Source organism: Aedes aegypti, chromosome 3 (assembly GCF_002204515.2).
Source record: "Aedes aegypti strain LVP_AGWG chromosome 3, AaegL5.0 Primary Assembly, whole genome shotgun sequence".
Classification (NCBI taxonomy): Eukaryota; Metazoa; Arthropoda; class Insecta; order Diptera; family Culicidae; genus Aedes; species Aedes aegypti.
In genome coordinates, this window is record NC_035109.1 from 290,997,202 (window position 1) to 291,020,671 (window position 23,470).

General features: G+C 37.9%; 1 protein-coding gene across 1 annotated transcript in view; it reads right to left on the minus strand.

The window, feature by feature from the left end:
• The window catches only part of LOC5575277 (trimethylguanosine synthase), a 42,675-nt gene extending 22,730 nt beyond the window's left edge, over nt 1–19,945 (minus strand). Inside the window, exons 1-3 of the mRNA XM_021853298.1 lie at nt 19,794–19,945; nt 19,312–19,683; nt 2,878–4,219 (exon numbers count right to left, since the gene is read on the minus strand). Coding sequence (XP_021708990.1) covers nt 2,878–4,219; nt 19,312–19,519 — 1,550 coding nt within the window. The 5' untranslated portion in view covers nt 19,520–19,683; nt 19,794–19,945. The remainder of the gene's footprint in view (nt 1–2,877; nt 4,220–19,311; nt 19,684–19,793) is intronic.
• Between the last annotated feature and the right edge of the window lie 3,525 nt (nt 19,946–23,470).

Here is a 23,470-nt window from a genome sequence, read left to right on the forward strand (position 1 = left end):
GTGCTAATCAACCATGATTTGAACCTATATACCTTAAGGTGTCCTTCTTGCCCCCTGCCCCCCTATATCTCATCTTACTTTTTCAATTCGAGTGCTTCACCTTTGCTTTAGCCATAAACCACGTTTACCCATATGGTTAAACTAGGTTTAATACCTAAGCGGTGATAAAGAAACCGCTTCTAAGTTGATTAGATAACTAATGACACATTAAAAGCTCTTATGAATAAATGATTGCGTACAAGAATATCCCACTTTATTGATTTATTATTCAGTAAATGAAGAAAACTTTGAATCCAATATGTTAGAGTTCTTAAACCTTCTGTAAAAAGTTTTGAAACTCTGATTAAAAACTACGAGTCAAATAATTTATAGAAAAAGCCCTGGAGAGAAAACAAATCATAAAATATTTTTGAAACATAGCTAGCCAATGAGAAAAGTGAAATATTCAAAAGAAATATAGCGTTACAAAGACAATTTATTAAATCATTATCGTTTGAAAATTATTTTTCCAAAAATACAGGTAAGGTACCGCGGGGCAAGTGGGTAAATGGGGTAAGTGAAAACAATTGATATATTTTACTGAATATGTGAATTAACGTTTTAAACTCATGCGTAAATCTTTGAGGTCATTGAGAACATTACGATAGGTAAGAGATTTCTGAGATTTTTCAGCCATTACTGTATAATAGAATGAAAAATTGTTAACCTGTCAACTGTTACTCCGTAACAAGTTGGCGGCGTACAATCTTATTTTAATGTTTTCAGTGGAAAAAAGTTGCGGAAAATAATTTCCTGTACCACTTCTTAGTTGTCCTTTGTGACAGTTTCAAACTGCAATAAAAAAAGTTTTAGGATTAATTCGACGTAGACCAAAAAATAACTAAATTTAAACAACGTCAATTTTCTGATCAGGTGGGGCAAGTGAAAAGTTTATCATTAGAGATTGAATTTGTGTTTTCTCTTTAAGTAGCCATAAGTAAACATGGTTCGCAATTATCATAGAAAAACATAACGTGCTGATAATTCAAGAAACACTATACCCATGCGTTAAAAGCTATTAGAAATCATGGAAATTCTCTAAAAGATGTTGCCAAACATTACAATATCAATATGTCTACTTCGGGCAGCCAATTAAAAGGAAGACGTTGACTGAAAAGTTGCAATATTAGAGAACACACGGAAATCTCGTGGAATGTCTATGTAAAGCTAATTCAAAACATAAAAATGGGGTATAGGTCTATCCACATAAAAAAGACCCTAAATACGTTATTGAAGGATTTCGTTTGATTTCTCCCGAAGAGTTATCCGACGTCATATCCGACTTTCTCAAAAAATAACGAGCGGTGGAAATTCTACAGAGCAGAAATGCAATTGCTGTCCTATAATGTAAGAACTAACATTGGAAATTTTGCAGTTATAATGTTGTCGAATCATTTCAAACTAACATAACTAAACAGAAGAAAATTGAAGTCAAAAGAATAACATTTTCTTTGTTTACATGTTACTTATGTTATTGTTCATTGGGAAGCCTTAATAAGTGTTAAAGCTAATAGAAATCGTGAATATAACTGTTTGTTTTTGAATTTATTGTTCAAAACGGTAAACTTTTCACTTGCCTCACTTTTGGGGTAAGTGAAAAGTAAGGAGACATTTTTCAAAAACTTTTTCTGTATTTTTTTCTTCAATTTTTCATAAAAATCTATTTCAGCATGTTGCCTATATATGGTGGGAGTCAAGCTAAAAAATATACACAACCTCATTTGTTTCAATTTAAAGTCTCTAGAATTGGAAGAATCTCAACTATGCGAATTCCATTACCCACTTGCCCCACGGTACCTTACTTAATTAACAGGGTGGCCACCAAATTTTCATTTTAAAATTCCCGCTTTTTCCGGTTTTCCCGGTATAGTTTCCAGAATTTTACCGATTTTTAATATTGCAAATTGAAGGTATCTCAATTCAACTTTTAATATTTCGATTTTTTTTTTCTTCATGAAAACCCTGTGGAGCAAATAAATTTAAGGAGAAAATTAAACAAAGCCACGCATGTATAAGCTTATATTTTCAAGCTCTTAGTGGATTTGTTAAAAACTGACCAAATCGGGATTGTTTTCAAGAATAAATATCAGGATTATTTGCACTATACATGTTCAGTAACTGAAGAAAATTTTCAATACAATATGTTTTAAGGCTAAAATCTTCTAAAAGAATTCATTAAACTTTGATTCTAAATTTCGAGTAAATTAGTTAGAGAATAGTTTAAAAAATGTTTTCCCTGACAGTAGTGAAAAGACTCATAGTTATTGTTGCATAAATAAATTTGCAAAATGATGATTTTTTCAGCACGATTTGTACATTTATCCAACGAGGCACTCCAATTTGGATAAATACAACGGATGCTGATAAAATCTGTTTTAGCTGTTTTTTTTTCAAAAAGCAAGATGTAACAAAGTAGGAATTCAATCGTTGAAATTTTTAAAGCATTCCAATGAAAGTTATCTATTCAAATGCTGTATTACAATAATTATATTCAAACATAACGATTTTCTACGACCTATGAGCTCGAAAATATTCGTTCCAAACGATTTTCCCGGTGACCATCTCAAATTCCCGGTTTAAGAAGAAGAATATACGGTATAGACCCGATTTTTTCTGTCGATTTTTGAAACACATTTTTGGGATTCCTTCAAAATTTCAGAAACAAGAGAGGACGATATGAAACCGAAAGATTTCCTCAATAGGTACATTTGGTTTCACACAAACCATGTGCAGGCACTTCCCGTTGTTGAAATGAGTTGAAATTTTTATGTAGAAATAATAGGGACCTAAACTATCATTTAGAATTACATGTTCTAGATCAGTCTATTCTCAACTTACTTGTTCATCATCCCGGAACCGCTGCTACTGTTGCGCTTCCGTTTATGCAGCTTGTTTCGCCCATCTCCCCCGACGTGCTCGTCATCTTTCTCCGCCATGAACGTGCTGTAGTGCGTGGCGTACAGCTCCTGAAAGTGCTTCTGCCATAGGATCTGCCAGTACTGTTCCCCATCCATGGCAGCTTCGTCCTCGTGCATGGTCGACGATTCGCCACCATCCTCCCCAGGGGCGCTTCCGACAGGAACACCTCCTCGATGCCCAACCAGACACTCCGTTTCCAGCATGTCGGAACTGTTGGAACTTTCCGACTCCGAAGAGATCGGGTCGCTCAAGCTGGATCCTCCGCTCATATTGGACGATTCCGAGCTGACCTTCGAGCTGCAGAAGTCATAGCTGGAGATTGTCATGCGTGTCACGTTGGTCATCGAATCCGTTGTTCCGATGGTCAGTGGAATGCTGGAAGTAACCGAGTCGCAACGGGGACTGAGGAGGGCTTCATTCTCCGCCGATCCCGAGCGATGTGTCGTCCAGATGTCGTTCCACTCATCGCTCCGGGTGCAGGGGTGGGGCGAACTGGTCGTTACGATTATCTCCGTTGGTGCTTTCGGGTCCGGATCGGCCTCCATCGTGTCGAAGGAAAAGTGCTTGGAAGCATCGTAGGTCGTGTCCGGTGTGGTCTCACTCTTGGAATGTGGCGAATTACAGTTTGTCCCGTGGTGTGGCGGTTTCTGCGGAACTTGGTCCAAATACTCCGGATTAATGTAATCGCTGTATTTCTCGATCCACGAAGCCCAGATGATCGATTCTCCGTGCTTGTTCCAGTAGGACTGCCATGCCTCCTGCAAATCTTCCCTTCCGAATACCTCAGGAAGACTGTTATTTCGTTCTGCATGCACCATTGAAGTTATCTTCGATTCATCTACCAGCGCTTCCTTGACCCCATCGAAAAAATTGTCATTCCGGGCCTCCTTCCGTTCGAAATTCTTCTCCGAAATGTCCGCCCCGCTATCGCTGGAGTGCAATCCGTGGTAAGCCATCACAGCCCCGTGGAAGATATGCTCGTGCTCGTCGGTGCTACAGTAGTTGGTATCGGAATGTGAAGCACTTGCACTGAAGTAACAACTTGCATCACTAGCACCGCAATCTCGGTCCCATTTGACCACACTCCGCCCGAAGCTCAGCTGCTTCCTCAACGGTTCCTCACTGAACACATCGTCCTCGACTTCCTCCACAATCTCGATGGTGTTCTCCTTTACTTCTCCAGTCTTTAAATCGGTCTCATCCGTGCTTTGCTGTTCCCCTTCTTGCTGTTGCTGGTCCGTTACGGATGCTTCCAACATATCTGGAAAAACAAATCACCTATTAGAATCTAAGTCACCTTAATTCCAAGGCTGATAGCTTCTAAGTGTCTAAAAACATTGGAGACCTCATGCCTGGAAAAAGAGATCAGAAAGAAGACAAATGGTGACCAAGAAGTGTTCCTAATAGTTTTTAATAAGGATTTCTCAAATAATCCGACCAGACAAATTTCAGAAGATGTTTTTAAGAATTTCTTTAGGGAATCCTCGTAATATTCGCCAAGTGTTGCACTATGCAATCGTCATGTTTTTTCCCAGAAATTTCATCAGAATGTATGTACCTAATTGAGGGCTGTTACAAGAATCTTAAAATCGTATCCGCGAAAATCGCGACTTCAGAAATTTGATCCGCGCCTAGGAACTCCAATCCGCGCCTAAAAAAATCTGTTTCATTTGCATATTTACAACTCATTATTAAAAATGCGTAAACGTGCTTGATCAAAAACTAGTTTTTAATGGTACTAAGTGATTATTTTCGCCTTATCTGAAAGTATCTACAATTGAGCAAGACAAAAATACGGTAGGTATACGGATATCTGTCAACACTAAGGGTGGAGTTAACTTATGAAATATATTTAATTTACTCCAGTTGCGCCACTAGGTAGAAAAAAGGCAAAAGCGGAAAAATCCAATAATTCGAGTTTTTCTTGGAGAAAATCGTATTCAACAATATCACTCGAAGTTTATTTGTCATCAATACTTCAATATATTTTTATAAAAAATCGTGCAATTCAATAAATGGTAGTGCCTAGTTTGCAACTATACTTACATGGATAGGCGAACACCATCATATTGTTTTGAAAAATAATGTTGCTAAAAATATTGTTTTTTTTTTTTATAAGATGAGGATAGTTAAACAATAAGTTTTAAATACATGCTAGTCATTGTATAAAACTGTTTTCATATTTATAAAACTTCAAGTCTTAATACTCAATTAATTTGAAATAAAAATACAAGTTGTGATAATTTAATATTTTTAACAAATTTCTGTGTTTACGAAAATTGCTACATTTTTTTCAGTAATATTCATTAGTTATTGGCAGTACATTGGACTATACATTTAAAACTCTCTCGACAATTGACACAAAATGCCCAACTCTACAGGGCAGATCTGAGTCACCTATAAAACAATTTCGATGAAATTTTAACAAGACCTTATAAATATTAAAAAAAAATGAAATTCCAAATTTTAACCAAAAAAAATATAAAAACTGGTTTGTAAACTACTCAGTTTAATTACGCGGACCTAACAATTTTACACAAAAGTATTGAAAATGTAATGTAGATACAGTTGTGTTCAAAATAATAGTAGTGAAAGCCGATTTTCATACAAAATTCTCAACTTTGGCATGCTGTAACTTTGTTTTGCTATGAGCAAAACGCATGAAATTTTGACAGACAACTCTAAATATCTCTTCAAATTCATTATCACAAAATTCGTCATAGTACTGCACACTGATAAAAACTAATATTACGTACGTTGATAAATTTGATGGCAATGAAACTTAAATATACGTCATTCTTGTAAAAATACGTCCAATGTGATTGAAAATGTTTGTGATTCGAAATATATTCAGTCCATTGCACAGTGGTCCAGGAATCAGTTTTACGCGGAAAGATGCATTTTGAGCTTTAGAATGAAACATTAGACAAAAACGGTCTTCTACAAAGTTGTGTGTGTTAGTAAGGTCGTTTGTTTGGTGTTATTGAAAATTAGGGTGGACCACTTTTTCATAGAAATTGTGTAACTAACTTTCTTATTTGTAGAAATTATATTACACATGCTTCAGCAAAGTAGTAGACCATTCAATTTCAAGCAACTTTGCCAAAAAAAGTTTTTTTGTATCTCTTAAATTGACCGATTTAGAGCTATTTTCCTAAAGGTAACATAGGGTGGTCCGAACAAAACTGGTTTTCTGGCTCTAGAGTTTTCAATTCAAATTTCTCATCAAAGTAGTCTATGAAACACTTTTACAGCTCTAAAAAATGCGTAATTTGGTGAGTGAAGAAACTCGCTATCTCCTTCCGTTTGTGAGTTATTGTTGTTTTTCTCTCAAAAACATGCCTACTTTGATTGTGAATATCTCTGATTGGGGCAAACATAAAAAATATCTTTTGACGGCATTGAAAAGACAAAATAAAATTGTATATTATATCAAAAAATTACAGATGTGTTATTTTTGTAACTTTAATAAAATGCCCTGAAAAACGAAGGATTTTAAGCAGAAAAACTTTAATAACTTTTGAACTAAAATAGATATCATCAATATTTTTGCATGAAAATTTGCGTTTTGTTAAGTTCTTAAAGTCGTTCATAGACCGCTTTGACGAGAAATCTGAAATAAGAAAGGTAGGGCTCTAAAACTATTTTGAAGATTTTAATGGTATGTATTTCTTCATTATTTTGCATTTTGAGCATGAAAATAAAATTTTAGACAAAAATGATCTTCTACAAAATTGTTTCTTAAAATGTAAGCTTTCATACTGTGTCATTTAAAACTAGAGTGGCCCACAATATCACACAAATCATATATTCAACTTTTTTATTTGCAAAAATACTGGTATATACTCTTAGGCAAAGCGGTAGAACTTGAAATTTTGACCAACTTTGCCAAAAAAAGTTTTTCTGTAGCTCGAAATTTGTCCAATCTAGAGCATTTTTTCCTAATCATCGCAGGATGGTCCAACAAAAATAAGTTTTTCAACTCTAGTTTTTTTAATATTAGTTTCTCGTCAAAGTCGTCTATGAACGACTTTTGAAACTTAATAAAACGCAAAGTTTCATGCAAAAAGATTGATGATATCTATTTTAGTTCAAAAGTTATTAAAGTTTTTGTTATAAAAAATATTTGTTTTTAAAGACATTTTATAGGAGTTACAAAAATAACACATCTGTAATTTTTTGATATAATATACAATTTTATTTTGTCTTTTGAATGCTGTCAAAAGATATTATTTATGTTTGCCCCAATCAGAGATATTCTCAATCAAAGTAGGCATGTTTTTGAGAGAAAAACAACAATAACTCCCAAACGGAAGGAGATAGCGAGTTTCTTCACTCACCAAATTACGCATTTTTTAGAGCTCTAAAAGTGTTTCATAGACTACTTTGATGAGAAATTTGAATTGAAAACTCTAGAGCCAGAAAACCAGTTTTGTTCGGACCACCCTATGTTACCTTTAGGAAAATAGCTCTAAATCGGTCAATTTAAGAGATACAAAAAAACTTTTTTTGGCAAAGTTGCTTGAAATTGAATGGTCTACTACTTTGCTGAAGCATGTGTAATATAATTTCTACAAATAAGAAAGTTAGTTACACAATTTCTATGAAAAAGTGGTCCACCCTAATTTTCAATAACACCAAACAAACGACCTTACTAACACAAACAACTTTGTAGAAGACCGTTTTTGTCTAATGTTTCATTCTAAAGCTCAAAATGCATCTTTCCGCGTAAAACTGATTCCTGGACCATAGTGCATTGTGACGGAAATTACGTAATTTGTGACTTAGATTCACGTCATTTTACTTACTTCAATATGTCGGGAACATATAACGTATAGTTCAGAAGCGTCGCGTCCACATGTGCAACATGTGCACTGCACAGGTGACAATTCGTTCATCCTAACCACCTACAATATGTACTGCTTTTGAAGTTCAATTTAATATTTCTTTTAACAAAATTTAGCCCATTAAAATTATCCTTATTGCTGATAGCTTGCAACGCAATTTTCACCTATCAATTGTTAAATTTTTGCCTTGCAAAAGGTGTTTCGTGCGAAGCGCGAATCAGACTTAATTTTCCCTACGCGCTAAGCGCGATGCATGCTGCGCAACACTTTGTTCCACGCTAAACTTTGCTGCTGTGACGATGAAAACCAACGCGTGCACTCTACTCGAGAAACGTGTTGCCTTGCATCGTACACGCAATCCTGTGTATGTGGTAGAAAGATTTTTGAACTACAAATGCCAGTGTGTAAGTAGCCAAAGCGTCAACTTTGGCCGGTGCACAGTTTCGCTACATCAACCAATTCGAACAACGTGAGCGTGTGGATGGGGAGACAGGAGAGAAATCAGTCCACGAGAGAGATCCATTTTCTTGTTCTCTTTTGTTCTTCGCGCTTTCAGCATCACCAAGCTTGTGGTGTGATGTGCAGGCGTGATGTTTCAGGCGGCTGACAGTAGGGAGTTTTTTAAGGTGATTATAGAATGAAGCCACACCTCAAATTTTTAATAGCACAAGACTTGAGAACCAAAAAGCGCTCCACGTTGAAAAATTAATCCCATTGGTCACCACCAGCAAGCAAGTAATTTGATTGATTTTCAACGCGAACTGTTGTCATATTCACCAGTCTTGTGCACCTGAAAATTCGATGTTTGGCTTCGTTTTATAATCACCTTAAAGTTGGCACTCGGTAATAACGCTGTTGTTTTTTGTTATTTATTTATTAAAAACCTCGCTTTTAACATAAAGCATTAGCGCGATGGTATACTTACGATGGTCAATCAGAAGACAACCAGAAAATTATCTCAGGTGCGGTCGCGCCCTCCTTCATCGCCAGCATCTTCACGCTTGTGATGTGTTTTAAAATCGAGCATTTTTCATGATGCGTGCACTAAGTACCCGATGGAACCGATCGTGTACTTATTTTATGCAAAAGTATCGTAAAACGGGGCACGCTATGTCTGAACCAGACGATTATAAAAATCGAATGTACATCGGATTTTTTCTCGCTAGAGATCAGTATTTGATCCATATTTTCATAATCGGAAAGTTTTAAAATATTCTATCGGTGAAATTTTTATTTTTTACACTTTTCAGCTATTTTTCATACTAAAATCCATGAAAACCTCGTTTTTCGGCGCATTTCAGCCCATACAAAATGTATGGAAAAAAATTTCACCGATAGAATATTTTAAAACCTTCCGATTATGAAAATATGGATCAAATACTGATCTCTAGCGAGAAAAAATCCGATGTACATTCGATTTTTTTAATCGTCTGGTTCAGACATAGCGTGCGGGGTGAACAGAAAAAGTAGGGCAAATAGAAACAAAGCGACCTACAGTTAGAAATGCCACTAGTATGTAATGATAATCTTAAAAAAAAAACCACAAAAATATTTTTGTTTCTTTAGTTCAATAGCATATATTCATAGAATCTTTTCATATTCAATACATATTATTCATAACATGAGAATGAAATAATAAAATCTCAACAACTGATAGTATTGTTTTCCATCATACTCGCATAATAGTCTCATTTATATAGGAAATCCTATATAATATGGGACTGTTATGCGAGTATGGGCAGTAGAGTGGTTCAAAAAATCGTTTTTGCTCCACACCGCTCATTCGATTCTAGATCAAATTCTGAGTGTTCTCCCAAAATTTGAGCTCATTCGGATGAAAACTGAGACTGCACAAGCCCTTTAAAGTTTATATGGGAATTACTATGGGAAAAGCAAGCAATTCATTCAATCGGTCATAGTGTTTTCCCATGTGCTCTTGAGGATTAGTGCTACGTTGATACTGTGAGATACATTCATCAGCTACAACTTTGCCGAATACCATTTTTAAATCGGACGCCCCAGTAATTAGTTATTGATTTTTGTATGAGTTGTAAAACTTTGGCTATAATAATTGGGCAATTCTGCAGGCATCACTGGATATATGCAGTAAAACATAGTAGCCATGATTTGTGCGTGCTATCTTTCGCGCCAGATGCAGCAATGTTGCCTGTTCAGAAGTGAAATGAGCACTGTTGAAGAATTTGTGACTGGATATAAATCAATAACCAATTACTGAGACGTCCGATTTGAAAACGGTCTTCGGCAAAGTTGTAGCTGATGAATGTATCTCACAGTATCAACGTAGCACTAATCCTCAAGAGCACATGGGCAAACACTATGACCGATTGAATTAATTGCTTGCTTTTCCCATAGTAATTCCCATATAAACTTTAAAGGGCTTGTGCAGTCTCAGTTTTCATCCGAATGAGCTCAAATTTTGAGAGGACACTCAGAATTTGATCTAGAATCGGATGAGCGGTGTGGAGCAAAAACGATTTTTTGAACCACTCTAATGGGCAGTTAACACAATTTGATTTTTTTTGATGCACTTAAAATGAAAAAAAGTACTGATATTTAATAAACATTTTTCTATTCGCCCTATGTTACGGTATGTGGGCTATGATCACAGCCCTGCATTATAATATTAGTTAAAATTCAATGCAGACCCGCATAATTCGAACTATTTTCATATTCAAATTTATAATTTTCCCATAATGATGACAAATCCTGAAAATTGAAAAATTGTTGGTTGAATTGATAAATCAAACTAAACAACCCAATTAGCATCTGAAAACTTAAATGTTTTTAATCAACTGAAAGACTAGAAGAAAATTATATTTGAACAAGAAGGTTTGTAACCACTGGTTACACATTTTCATTAATTTAAAAAAAAAATTGTTTGAATAATAATGGCAAAAATATAGTGACACTAATTTAGAAGTGCACAGGTTGATAATTAGGCCACGCGACGCCTCTGTGATTAATACATTCATTCTTCAAGTGAGACCTCCAATCATTATTGTGAACTGAACGGGCCGTTCTTGAGCAACGGCAAGCTCTTGCTCGTAAGTTCATTGACTACTACGTTCAAGTGCAAGTTTGGCTCGGGCTCCGTTCATTTTTGGCTCGCGTTCAGTTCAAAATGCACCACTGACGTCAAGAAAGACTGTCGACTGCAATCCTATCAAAAGGTAGATGAATCCCGCCGGAAGTTCAAACCTAAAGCAAGAACTGTGAAAGAAGAAGAAAGTTCAATGTTCTGTTTCACGGTACGTAACAAGCCAACTACGATGAACTCCTGGGTCATTGATTCTGGTGCAAGTACACACATGTGCGCAGAAAAATGTTTTTTCAAGCAATATAAGACATGCTCAGGGATAACCGTCACATTAGCCGATGGCAGTGAAGTTAGTGTTGCTGGAAAGGGCTCTGGAACACTGCAATGTACTGTAGACAACCATGAAACGCAAGTAACAATCACCGATGTTCTCCACGTTCCGAAGTTGGACGCAAATCTGGTATCAGTCGGTAAGCTAGCTGAGAAGAATGCAGATGTGATTTTCACTGGAGAAACATGCAAAATTTTGAAACATGGACACGTTGCCGCCATTGCAGTGAAGAAGTCAGGCCTATATAAACATTGAACAACAGCAAATCGATAACCGCTATGTCAGTGAAGCATGCCGAAAATTGTATTCATAAATGGTATCGAATCCTAGAGCACCGAGACGAAGGAGCCATTCGTAAACTGGTACGTGATGATCTAGTAACTGGTATTCAGATTCAGAAATGTGAAGTTAACGCCGACTGCGAGTGTTGCCTGGAGGGTAAGATGACGCGATTGCCTTTCCCAAAACAAGCTGGCCCCCAATCATCGAAAATGTTGAAACTCCTGCATACCGATTTGTGTGCACCTATGAATACCGTCACACCAGGAGGCGCCCGATATTTTATGACGATTATAGACGATTTTACCCGATATTGCACTGTGTATTTTCTTCGAAAGAAATCGGAAGTGACAGAAAGGATGGAGGAATACATCCGGATGGTTGAAACACGTTTCGGAAAAACACCTGCGATCATTCGATCCGATTGCGGCGGAGAATATAAATCAAGCAGACAGATTGGACAGATTGTACCACCAAAAGGGAATCATTCCGCAATATACAACAGCCTATAGTCCTAGGCGAAATGCAGTTGCGGAACGTAAGAATCGAAGTCTAGTGGAAATGGCGCGATGTATGCTCATCGATGCTGGTATGGATTATAAATACTGGGCAGAAGCTATCAACACCGCCTCACACATCCAAATTTGTTGCCAACTAGATCTACTGCAAGAACACCATATGAAGCCTGGTATAAGAAGAAGCCAGATTTGAAACATTTGCATATATTCGGGAGCAGTGCGTTCGTCCATATTCCTGACCAGAAGAGGACTAAGCTGGAGCCAAAAGGAATCAAGCATACGTGTGTAGGATATTCTGATATTCAAAAAGCATACCGCTTCGTGGATCTGGCAACCAACAAAGTCTATCACAGTAGAGATGTACGATTTGTGAATGAAGGAAAACCGTTAGAAATTTCTTCGAAGCCTTCCATCTTAGTGGAGTACGAATCAATTCTAGAGCCAAGTATTTCAAACGATCTGAGTATTGATGAAGGTAATCAAGAATTCGAAACGGAAGATAATCAATCAACGTCAGATGAATCTTATCTGGACTGTAGTCAAGGAATCGATACGGAAGATGAACTAGTAACCCTGCAAACACCACCCGAGAATATAAGACGTTCGGAGAGAAGCACGAAGGGAATACCACCCACACGTTATTGTGAAGTTGCTGATATGATAATGAAGAACATCCCTGAACCACGCACAATCAAAGAAGCGCTAGCAGGTCCGGAAAGCGAACTTTGGAGAGCTGCGGTTGCGGAGGAGTTGCAGTCGCACAAAGAAAACTGCACTTGGAATATTGTACCCCTGCCACATGGACGTAAAACAATCGGCTGTAAATGGATTTTTAAAAGGAAGATAGATGAAACTGGCAAAGTTGTTCGTTATAAGGCAAGATTGGTGGCCTGAGGCTTTACGCAAAAATTTGGAACAGATTACGATGAAGTTTTTGCCCCCGTGGTGAAGCAAACTACGTTCAGAACTTTGCTGTCTGTGGCTCACCAAAGGAATATGCTAATCAAACACGTGGACGTCTATGCTAATCAAACACGTAAGCCGTCTTATCTAAACGGAGAACTCCAGGAAACTGTCTATATGAAACTACCTCCTGGTTGTGATTATGAAGATCCAAGTCTGGTGTGTCATCTTCAGAAAGGACTATATGGATTGAAGCAAGCCGCAAATATTTGGAACAAGAAGCTCGATTCAGTTTTACGAAAACTTGGATTCAAGCCCTCTGAAAGCGATCCGTGTTTGTATTCGAAGCACAACGATGATGGTACGCTTTCATTGCTGTATATGTGGACGACCTAATCATTGTTTGCAAGTCCGAGAAGGAGCATGAGGCCATTTTGAGGCCAGAATTTGAATAGTCACTTCAAAATAACATCACTGGGAGATATAACACATTTTCTTGGCATCCATGTAATACGTTCGCAAGATGGTGTGTCATTGAATCAGAAGGCGTACATCTAAAAACTTTTGACAAGATTTGGACTACAAGATGCAAAATCTTCGAAGATTCCACTTGATCCCGGCTATATACAGTCAAAGGAGGAGGAAACAGAAAGATAACCAAACAATCATCAGTTCGCCAGCCTGATCGGAGGATTGCTGTACATAGCCCTGAATACCAGACCAGATATAGCTGTGGCAGTGTCTATCCTTGGACGAAAAACTAGTAACCCAAGTCAAGATGACTGGAATGAAGCAAAACGAGTACTTCGCTATCTCAAAGGAACCATCGACCATAGGCTAACATTGGGCATCGATTCATCACAACTAGAAGTATTTGTTGATGCTGATTGGGCAGGCGATTCCAAGGATCGCAAGTCAACATCTGGTTTCCTATTTCGTTATGCTGGAGGAATGATTGGATGGAATGCAAGAAAGCAAGATAATGTGACACTCAGTAGTACGGAAGCCGAATACGTAGCCATGGCAGATTGCTGTAAAGAACTCACCTGGATACTTCGTTTGTTCAATGATTTGAAGATCGTAACAACATTGCCGGTGAAAATCAATGAGGATAATCAAAGCTGTATCAAGCAATTAAGGTGAAACATCTCGGAATCCAAAGATGGCCGACTTCTCCCCCTACTCACGTTTTCAAAGGCACAAAACTGGAGAAATAGTTGGCAAACGCTCCTGATCTTCTTATTTCAAGCTTTCTGCTAGTGCACAAAGCCAAAATAAAAAGTGCACTGTCGTGGGATGCTTTTTTCGCGAGATTTGTGCCTTTGAAGTTTTAGTGTAATCTTAGAAGTTGATTTCAAACTGTTTCACCTTAAGCGCACCGAACATCAACCGAAGATCCAAGCACATTGAGACAAAATATCATTTCATCCGACAACTCAAACAAGACGGAATCATCAATCCTCAATACTTGCCAACCGAAGACATGATAGCCGACATGATGACAAAACCATTATATGGAATTAAGCTCTCAAAATTTCGGGACCAAGCAAGAGTAATTTCGTCGAGGAGGAGTGTAGAAGGAGTTGAGTAGGCGACGAAAAATTTGTTCATAGCAACCAAGTCTTGTTGATCAAGTTAACACAGACAATGTCATGTATGAGTATGAATAGAGGAGAGCTCAATAAAGTTTTTCATTCGTTGTTTGACCATTGAACAGTTAACAAGTTCGATCTACGACATCTAAACCTACCAAGACTATATGACGTAACATTTGTATATGTATAGCCTTAACTAATTTGGCTAATTTAATAAGTAGTTCTTTCACTCATTGATTTTCTTCAAAACCTTGTCAAATATAGAAAATTGATGGTATCAGATTTATTACTGCAGTGAAGGTGCTTTGTGCTCATTAAGCATGATTATTTCATTCTATTTATTAAGTGAAAAATCAATTCTCAGAATTAAGTGTAGAACTAGCCCTCGTGTGTTAAAATACACTCAAATAAAGATTTTAAAAAAAAAAAATTCTCAGAATTCTCAGAGAGTGAAATACTTTATAGTACACTCCAACCTCTTTTTACGACCGTTTTTTTACCGACGGTTCTTTTTCCGACCATTTTTTTACGACCGAAATTCAGATTAACGACCGTTTTTATAAATGATCATTATCATAAAAAGTATTTAAAATAGAGGATCATGATGTTCAGCAAAATTGTTCAAGGGCTAACATACGGTGGTCATTCAATTGCGGAATTCTGCCACTAGGCGGTGCTAGTGAGCATGAAACTTTTGTTTTGCGGATAGCTCAAGATCCTGACCACTTAGAGAGATGGCGTCTTCGACAAAGTTGTTCAGTAGCTCAAGGACTGTCATTATAAACGCTATGAAGTTCAAAATTTTGCCACCAGGCGGCGCTAGTGAGCATGAAACTTTTCTTTTGCAGATATCTCAGGATCCTGGCCGCTTAGAAAGATGGCGCCTTCGGCAAAGTTGTTCAGTAGCTCAAGGATTATCATTATTCTAGCCAAGAGATTCGAGATTTTGCCACCAGGCGGCGCTAGTGAGCCTAGAATTTTTGTTTTGCGGATAGCTTAGGATCCTGGCCACTTAGAAAGATGGCGTCTTGGGCAAAGTTGTTCAGTAGCTCAAGGACTATCATTATTCTAAGCAAGAATTTGTTTTCCGGATAGCTCAGGATCCTGACCACTTAGAGAGATGGCGTCTTCGGCAAAGTTATTCAGTAGCTCAAGGACTATCATTATTCTAGCCAAAAGATTCGAGATTTTGCCAACAGGTGGCGCTAGTGAGCCTAGAATTTTTGTTTTCCCGATAGCTAGGGATCCTGACCACTTAGAGAGATGGCGTCTTCGGCAAAGTTGTTCAGTAGCTCAAGGACTATCATTATAAACGCTATGAAGTTCAAAATGTTGAGTAGCTTAAGGACTATCATTATTCTAAGCAAGAGATTCGCGATTTTGCCACCAGGCGGCGCTAGTGAGCATAGAATGTTTGTTTTGCGGATAGCTCAGGATCCTGACCACTTAGAAAGATGGCGTCTTCGGCAAAGTTATTCAGTAGCTCAAGCGCTATCATTATAAACGCTATGAGGTTCAAAATTTTGCCACCGGGCGGCTCTAGTAAGCATGAAACTTTTGTTTTGCGGATATTTCAGAATCCTGGTCACTAATAAATATGGCGTCTTGAGCAAAGTTGTTTAGTAGCTCAAGGGCTATCATTATAAAAGTTATGAGATTTGAAATTTTGCCACCAGACGGCGCTAGTGAGCATGAAGCTTTTGTTTTGCGGATATCTCAGGATCCTGGCCACTAAGAAAGATGGCGCCTTCGGCAAAGTTATTCAGTAGATCAAGCGCTATCATTATTAAATGTATGAGATTCGAAATTTTGCCACCAGGCGGCGCTAGTGAGCATAGAATAATTGTTTTGCGGATAGCTCAGGATCCTGGCCACTTAGAAAGATGGCGTCTTGGGCAAAGTTGTTCAGTAGCTCAAGCGCTATCATTATAAAAGTTATGAGATTCGAAATTTTGCCACCAGGCGGCGCTAGTGAGCATAGAACTTTTGTTTTGCGGATAGCTATGGATCCTAACCACTAAGAAAGTTAGCGTCTTCGGCAGAGTTGTTCAGTAGCTCAAGGAATATCATTATAAAAGCTATGAGATTTGAAATTCCGCCACCAGGCGGAGCTAGTAAGCACATAATTTTTGTTTTGCGGATAGCTCTGGATTATGACTATTCAGAAAGGTGGTGTCTTCGGCAAAGTTGTTCATCAGCTCAAGGACTATCATTATAAAAGCTATGAGATTCAAAATTATATATATCAGGATCCTGACTACATAGACATGGCGTCTTCGGTAAAGTTGAGCTACTCAACAAGTTTACCGAAGACGCCATATTTCTTAGTGGTTAGGATCCTGAGATATCCGCAAAACAAAAGTTTCATACTCATGAGCGCCATCTGGTGGCGAAATTTTGAATCTCATAGCTTTTATAATGATAGTCTTTGAGCTACTGAACAACTTTGCCCAAGACGCCATCTTTCTAAGTGGTCAGGATCCTGAGCTATCCGCAAAACAAAAGTTTCATGCTTTACTTTATTCTTCTTAAACAGTGTTGCCAGCCACATTAACATTTGTGATTCGGCCGACTGTATGGCACGTAACACTTGCTTCAACTTTGGCGATACATTCGGTATCGTTATCTTTAAAATTTTTTGGTGTTTGCATATCACACCCCCATAAAATTGGCTCTTTTGCTAACAATCGAGCAGTGTTGCCATCTATTACCAAAATATGTAATTTTGAACGGCCATTTTGAAAAGTTCTCAACCCATGCTTCAACTTTGCCGAATATGTCGAATCAGTATTTCCGCATCTAGACGTTGCATTTTTCAAAAACATAATTATAATTCTGATTTTTTTTACGATCGATTTTTTTACGACCCCCCGATAACGGTCGTTAAAAGAGGTTGGGGTGTACTACAACACCATAGGAGATCACATAACATCACCTAGTCAAAGAACGGCATTTTGTCTTATTATTTAACTTGATGCTACTGATCGCCCTTTGCTCTTATCCGCAACCCGATGCACGTGCCCTGTTGGATCTCGAAAACCTCGTAGAAGATTACAAACCGTCAGTGGCATTTCCCAAATACTAACCCACATTACACATTCAAGGGTCTGATTGTGCTCCTAACCCACCCTCAGTTTGTAATCTTGTCACCAGCTCGAAATTATATTTTCCTGGAGTATAAATAATGTCAATGAATGATAACCGTATTATGCAGTAGTTTGAATAGATCACTAAATCAGAATACCAAAAAAAATCTGATTGCTATAAAAACTTTGCCATTGTTTTGAAATTCATGCAGCCACTAATCAACACTACAAAATACAGCAAACAAATATATAAAATCATCGCTCCCTGGAAAATACAATTCCAAGCCCAGGAAAGTACTTGAAAGGATTCATGAAGAAATTATTAAAGAAATTCCTGTGGAAATAGTTGGATGAATTGGTGAAAAAATCAGCGTCAGAACTTCTGAAGCAATTCTTGTAGGATTGTCCGATAAATTCCTGAACAAGTTTCTTCCAAACCCCGCAATTAACTTTTGGATTTTCCTAGAAGAATTCTTTTACAAATCTTCCTTAGGAAGATTTCCTGGATCAACAACTGGAGAAATCAGAAAAAGAAAATAAGAGATTTTTTTTTCGAAAATATTCGAAGGAAATCCAAGAAGAATTTTCGAATTAAATTAACGGAGTACGGTAAATTGTTGAAGGTTGGAGAAATTCTTCTATACATCGTGAAAAATCTCTGGAGGCATTCCTCGGTAAATTGATGAGAAGTTTCGATAGGAGGAGTCTATAAAAGTATTCCAAATAAATCTCTGCAGAAGTCGCTTTAAAATTTCCAGAAGCTTTTCCTTCAGGAATCTGAGAAGCTCTTTCTGGAGATTACTTTTTGATATACCTCAGAAGCTTGCGCTAAAAATCACTTCGAAAAACAGAAAAATAATCGTGCCTATTCTGCGCGGCGTGTGAGGTGACACGAGTCGAATGAGGTGACAATTGTCGACTTGCTCCCATTTGATTAACATTAGTCGTCTCACGTCAATCGCGGTGAGAGCGACTCGTCTCGACTCACACGCCGCGCAGAATAAGCACGAATAACTTTGATGGCCGTGTTGGATTAAAAAAGAGCTTCCATTCAAAATAGAGACCTTCTTGAATTAAAATATAGACCAAGTCTTTGAAAAGAGACCTTCTACCAGGCTTGCTAGAGGCATTTTTGGAGGATCCCTGGAAGAGTTCCTGAAAGTATTCCAGAAGAATCATTTTGAGAAATCAATAAAAAATTTTGGAAGCAATTTCTCGATAAATCTAAGGAGAAATTCCTGAAAACCTGTGTAATAGTCACTTAAGAATCATTGGAGCCTTGCCCAAGAATTACTTCAGACGGAGAAATATGAAAAAGAGGCATCCAACGTAAAATAGAAAGTTTGTATTAAAATAGTGACCAAATCTCTAAAAACGAGTCCCACTGCCAGTCATGCCCCTGAGAAAATACTGTAGTGGAATTCCTGGAGGAATCACTAAATGAATTCCTGAATAATCGTATGGAGATTTCGTGAAGTATTTCCTCTAGGAACCTGTGAGGAAATTCCTGAAGACTTTAAAATAGACTTGTTAGAATATTTGAAGAATCAAAAGTTTAAGAACGGATTCACTAAAAAATGTGAGAGTTTTTAACAAAGTGACATTTAAGATCATTTTAATAAAAATGAGACTTTAAAGACCCTGCAATAAAAATGGGGACTTTTTAGAGATTTACATGAGAATAGTATTATAATAAGAGACACGCTACCAGCCCTGGCGGGCGTTCTCATACTTACTGGGTTCGCCCCGTTCCAGAGTGGACACATAAACATCGTAGTAGTTCCTAATGAAGACACGGCTGCACAAACAGTAAATGCACTTTTTCTTCTCCTTGCTGGAAGCTCCTGCCCCGACTAATGCAACTTCCGCTCCACTTGCTCCTCCCGTCGGATACGAAAGGTAAATCTCCGCCAATGGTTCCCAGTGGGCTTCATTAGAGCTCATCTTTCTTCTCGCACTCCCCTCCGGCAGTTGCCACTTTCTTCCTCCTTTCCTTGGCGGCTCGACTTGGTCCGAAATGGTTTTTCCTTTTGGTTCCCTTCCCTTGTTCCCTTGGCTCGCTGTTCCGAGATGCTTCCGGGATCTGGCTCAAAGCACCAGTCCGAGCGCTGTGAAACGAATCGGGAAAAAGGAAACACAATTACCCACCGTCGGTTGAGACGTTTTTTTCGCGGAAAATTTAGCTAGGAAAATTGATTTTTCACCAAAGAGAATTTACCTAACATGGGAGGAGACACCAAAACACAGTCGACATTTTCACTTGCCCTGCGAAGCGATCACGCTAAAACTGTTTTACATAATACGGACTGGAACCTTGCAAAGTCGGGGTACGAAATTAAAAATGATTTAGATTTTCAACATAATGAATCCAAGAATTTCGTATTAAACAAAACAAGAGTTAAGTAACATTATTAACGACGATGCAAACAATGATGCCAATCATTATTTTTTCAATTAACATTTAACATTGACAAACAAAATTGAGCCAGAAGTTTGAATATTGTTCATGGTGTGTGGAACGAATTTAGCGTGATGAATGCTGATTTTGACAGCTCTGAATTTACAACAAAATCAAAAAAGGGGTTCCGTCAATTACACCGATTACACCATTACACCGCGTTTCGTCAAGTTACGACACTCAGGCAAATGGACACTGATAAAAATCCACACACTCGATCTGTGTGTGTCCATATCGATTTGCTATGCTTTTCTTGCAAACTTCGTGTGTGTGTTATGTCGTTTTCGATTATTCCCGACGGTGCACCGCGCGAGAGTAACAATTGACACCGGAAAATAGAACGGTTTCGGTGCAATATTTTGACAGCCTACGATGGTGTTAGTGAAGGCGTCAATCAAAACAAAATGTCATTCTTCAACCAGATAAAACAGCTGTTTCTGTTATTCATGATTTGCTGTAAGGGATTCGAAAACATTAGATTTGTTTGTGTTTTTTTTTATATTTCGTTAACCATGTTTACAACACTGGCTGAACACATTACTATGCCGTGAACGTGGATGGAAATAAATACCATTAATACCATGACATGTTTTGTATTCCAATAAAATATATTTAATATTCATAAATTTAACACTTCAACAGTGTAAGGGCTTATCTGACTTCATCAATCCTTTCTTTTACCAAAAACTTCACCAAAAATCATATTTCCGCAATTCCGTGAATTATCTAATTGTAACAACGCAAAGCAAGCATCAATGAAATGAAATCGATCATTGCATCAAACCCGTAAAAAATATCAATGTCGATTTGTCGTCAGTTTTAGCAAAAATATAACACTAGAGATTTTGTAATCCTAGTTCAAAATGTGGGAACATACAGCTTGAGTCGTTGATGACTCAGGCACCCCCGTTTTTAAAGTCAAATTTTCATAAACTTGTTCATAAAATGTTTTGTAAAGTAGTATCTACTGTTATACATGTAATCCAAATATCTGAAAGAAGAGTTCAATTTTCTGTCATAAGCCGAAAAAGTTCCCCTTCCTACCTAAACGACCAAAACAAGAACGCCACTGACAGCTAAGAACCATACATATGTATTGGTAAAAAGAGTGCATTACCTGCTACACCCAGTTCGATCAGGGTGTAGGATTTTCTGCACCGGTGGCGATCGAGTGTAAAAACGGTGTGCTACCTGCGGAATAAAAGAACGGTTTGGGTGCAAGTTTTACTACACCGGTGGGAAAACGGTGCAAATAAAGAAAAACGACATTACACATCAAATTCCTTTGTTTTGCTTCATGGATTGATTCATCAACCGACAACAGGGATTCCATATATATAATAATTTAAATAATAAATATATTTTTTCCACATAAGTTCCTGAAGCTTCTCTTCAGATTCGTATTTATCCCAACTAACAATTTTGGCGCTATAAGCCAAGATTATTTGCTTTGTGCTGTAAAACAGTTGAATTAAAGCAGCGAACGCAGCAAAAATTGAAAGCCGTCAAAAATAGAACTATTAGCGTTGATACAGCTTTATCGTAAACGATTTGCAGCTATAAATATTAGCTGAATAAACTTCGTCAGTTATCGCTTTTGCTGCTTTCACTTAGCTGTAACTCAACACCGTAAAAAGTAGCAACCCAATTATGTGAAATAAAAGTCCCCACATTATTCTGGCTGCTTCTATACAATATGATTTGTTATGCTGCTCAATATACACCTAATTAAGAAGCACTTTATCGTTAGTTATACAGCGAATATACAGCTGTGAGCTGTAAAACAACAACTTGTGACGCATCTATTGCAATTTTATTAACCTCATACTTAATTTTCGAAGAATCAATTCAGGAGCAGTGACCATCATTTAACAGAAAACGAAATTTCCTAGATTTTCACATTTTATTTTTCGTTAATTATGTAATTTAGTCTCCGAACAAAATAAGCAGCTTTTCACTGTATGCCAGCATCCGTCTGCCAATCTATGCTTAATTGCTATCTTTCACAAGCCGGACCACCTTCCGGATCCTGCCCAAATTATTCTCCGCGGATCGCGCTTCTATAATGAACTGTAGATAGGTTCCGCTTCTCACTACCCTGCTACCAGGGTGCCTTCGTTTAATGGTACTTGTAGTTCCTGTGGTGCAGTTGATGGCACAGGGAAACACCATTCCGCCGACGATGACCTGGAAGAACGGGGCAATTCCCAGCCGCTTGGGTTTCCAGTATTTCTGTTGCCATCTCCAAAAGGCACGGCTCACGGCTCCAGCGGCAGCCTTGGGTCAGGTCCGTTCCACTCGGGCTCAGATTGGGTACCATTTCTAGTACTGCATTTGGTCCCTTGGTAGTGCAAAAGGTACCCAAGTTTGACAGATCGCAGTACACTTTTCACGGCATTCTACCTTATAAGCCATAAAATTTTGGGCAACTGCAAGGGACATGGAGGTCTTTAATTTGTCTTTGCTTGGGTTCTAGTCACGGTGGCCAAACCAAGCACTCAATTTGATCAACTTCACCTGGCGTATCCGGCTTGCCTCAGTAACGGACAGGATCGTAAGGTCCGTGGATTTTCGGGTTGTACTCCGCCGGATAATCATCACAAATCATCGCGCACTCTTTTCAGCACTTCAGTTTCACTCGATCGCAAATCTACACAGCCTGTTGGATGTAAACATTGCGTTTGACGTTTCACACCCTTTTACAGCCTGATGAAGTGGTGTAAGCGTGGCTATAACATCTTTTACCGTCATTATAGAATATTATATGGACCGTTTTCGATGTAAAGCAAAACGGTGTGTTTTCTTTGCCTTCGATATATACTGTGGTGGCAACAAGGACAACGTCAAGACCAATAGCTAAATAAAACCAATAGCTGAATAAAACAGCTCTCAGAAACTTTTTTCAAGGAAGAAATTGTTTTTTGGGAAGTTGAACAATACTGAATTTTATCCTTAATCGGTAATAATGATTATAACCGGACTTCTGCAATTTTTGAACAATGATTTACCTACAACTACCTACCTACAACGGTTAAGAGCTTTTATATTATGGGTGGTTGAAAAGTTGAATTCATAGCTTTTCAAAGCAAACATCTTCACTGCCGTGTTGACCAGTTTAAGTATTGTTGAAAAAGTGACGAGACAAATGTTGCTAAAAATAGTAAAAGCTTGTTATTCAATTGTATGTCGCATATGGAACAACAAAGTCTGGATCTAGAGAAACAGCTCATCTTCAATTATTAGAGAGACGCTCTTAGACAACCAAACTAAATTATCAACCAACGTTGCTCCAACTTTGGTTCTACTTGCTATTAAAATGCCATGAAAGTGAGGAGCAAAAGTGCTGCTAAGAATTTATGCAACATTTGATCATCACTTTATACAACTTATACTTTTGTTCAACTACCACGGCTGCTGTAAAGCTTTAGTTAAACAGG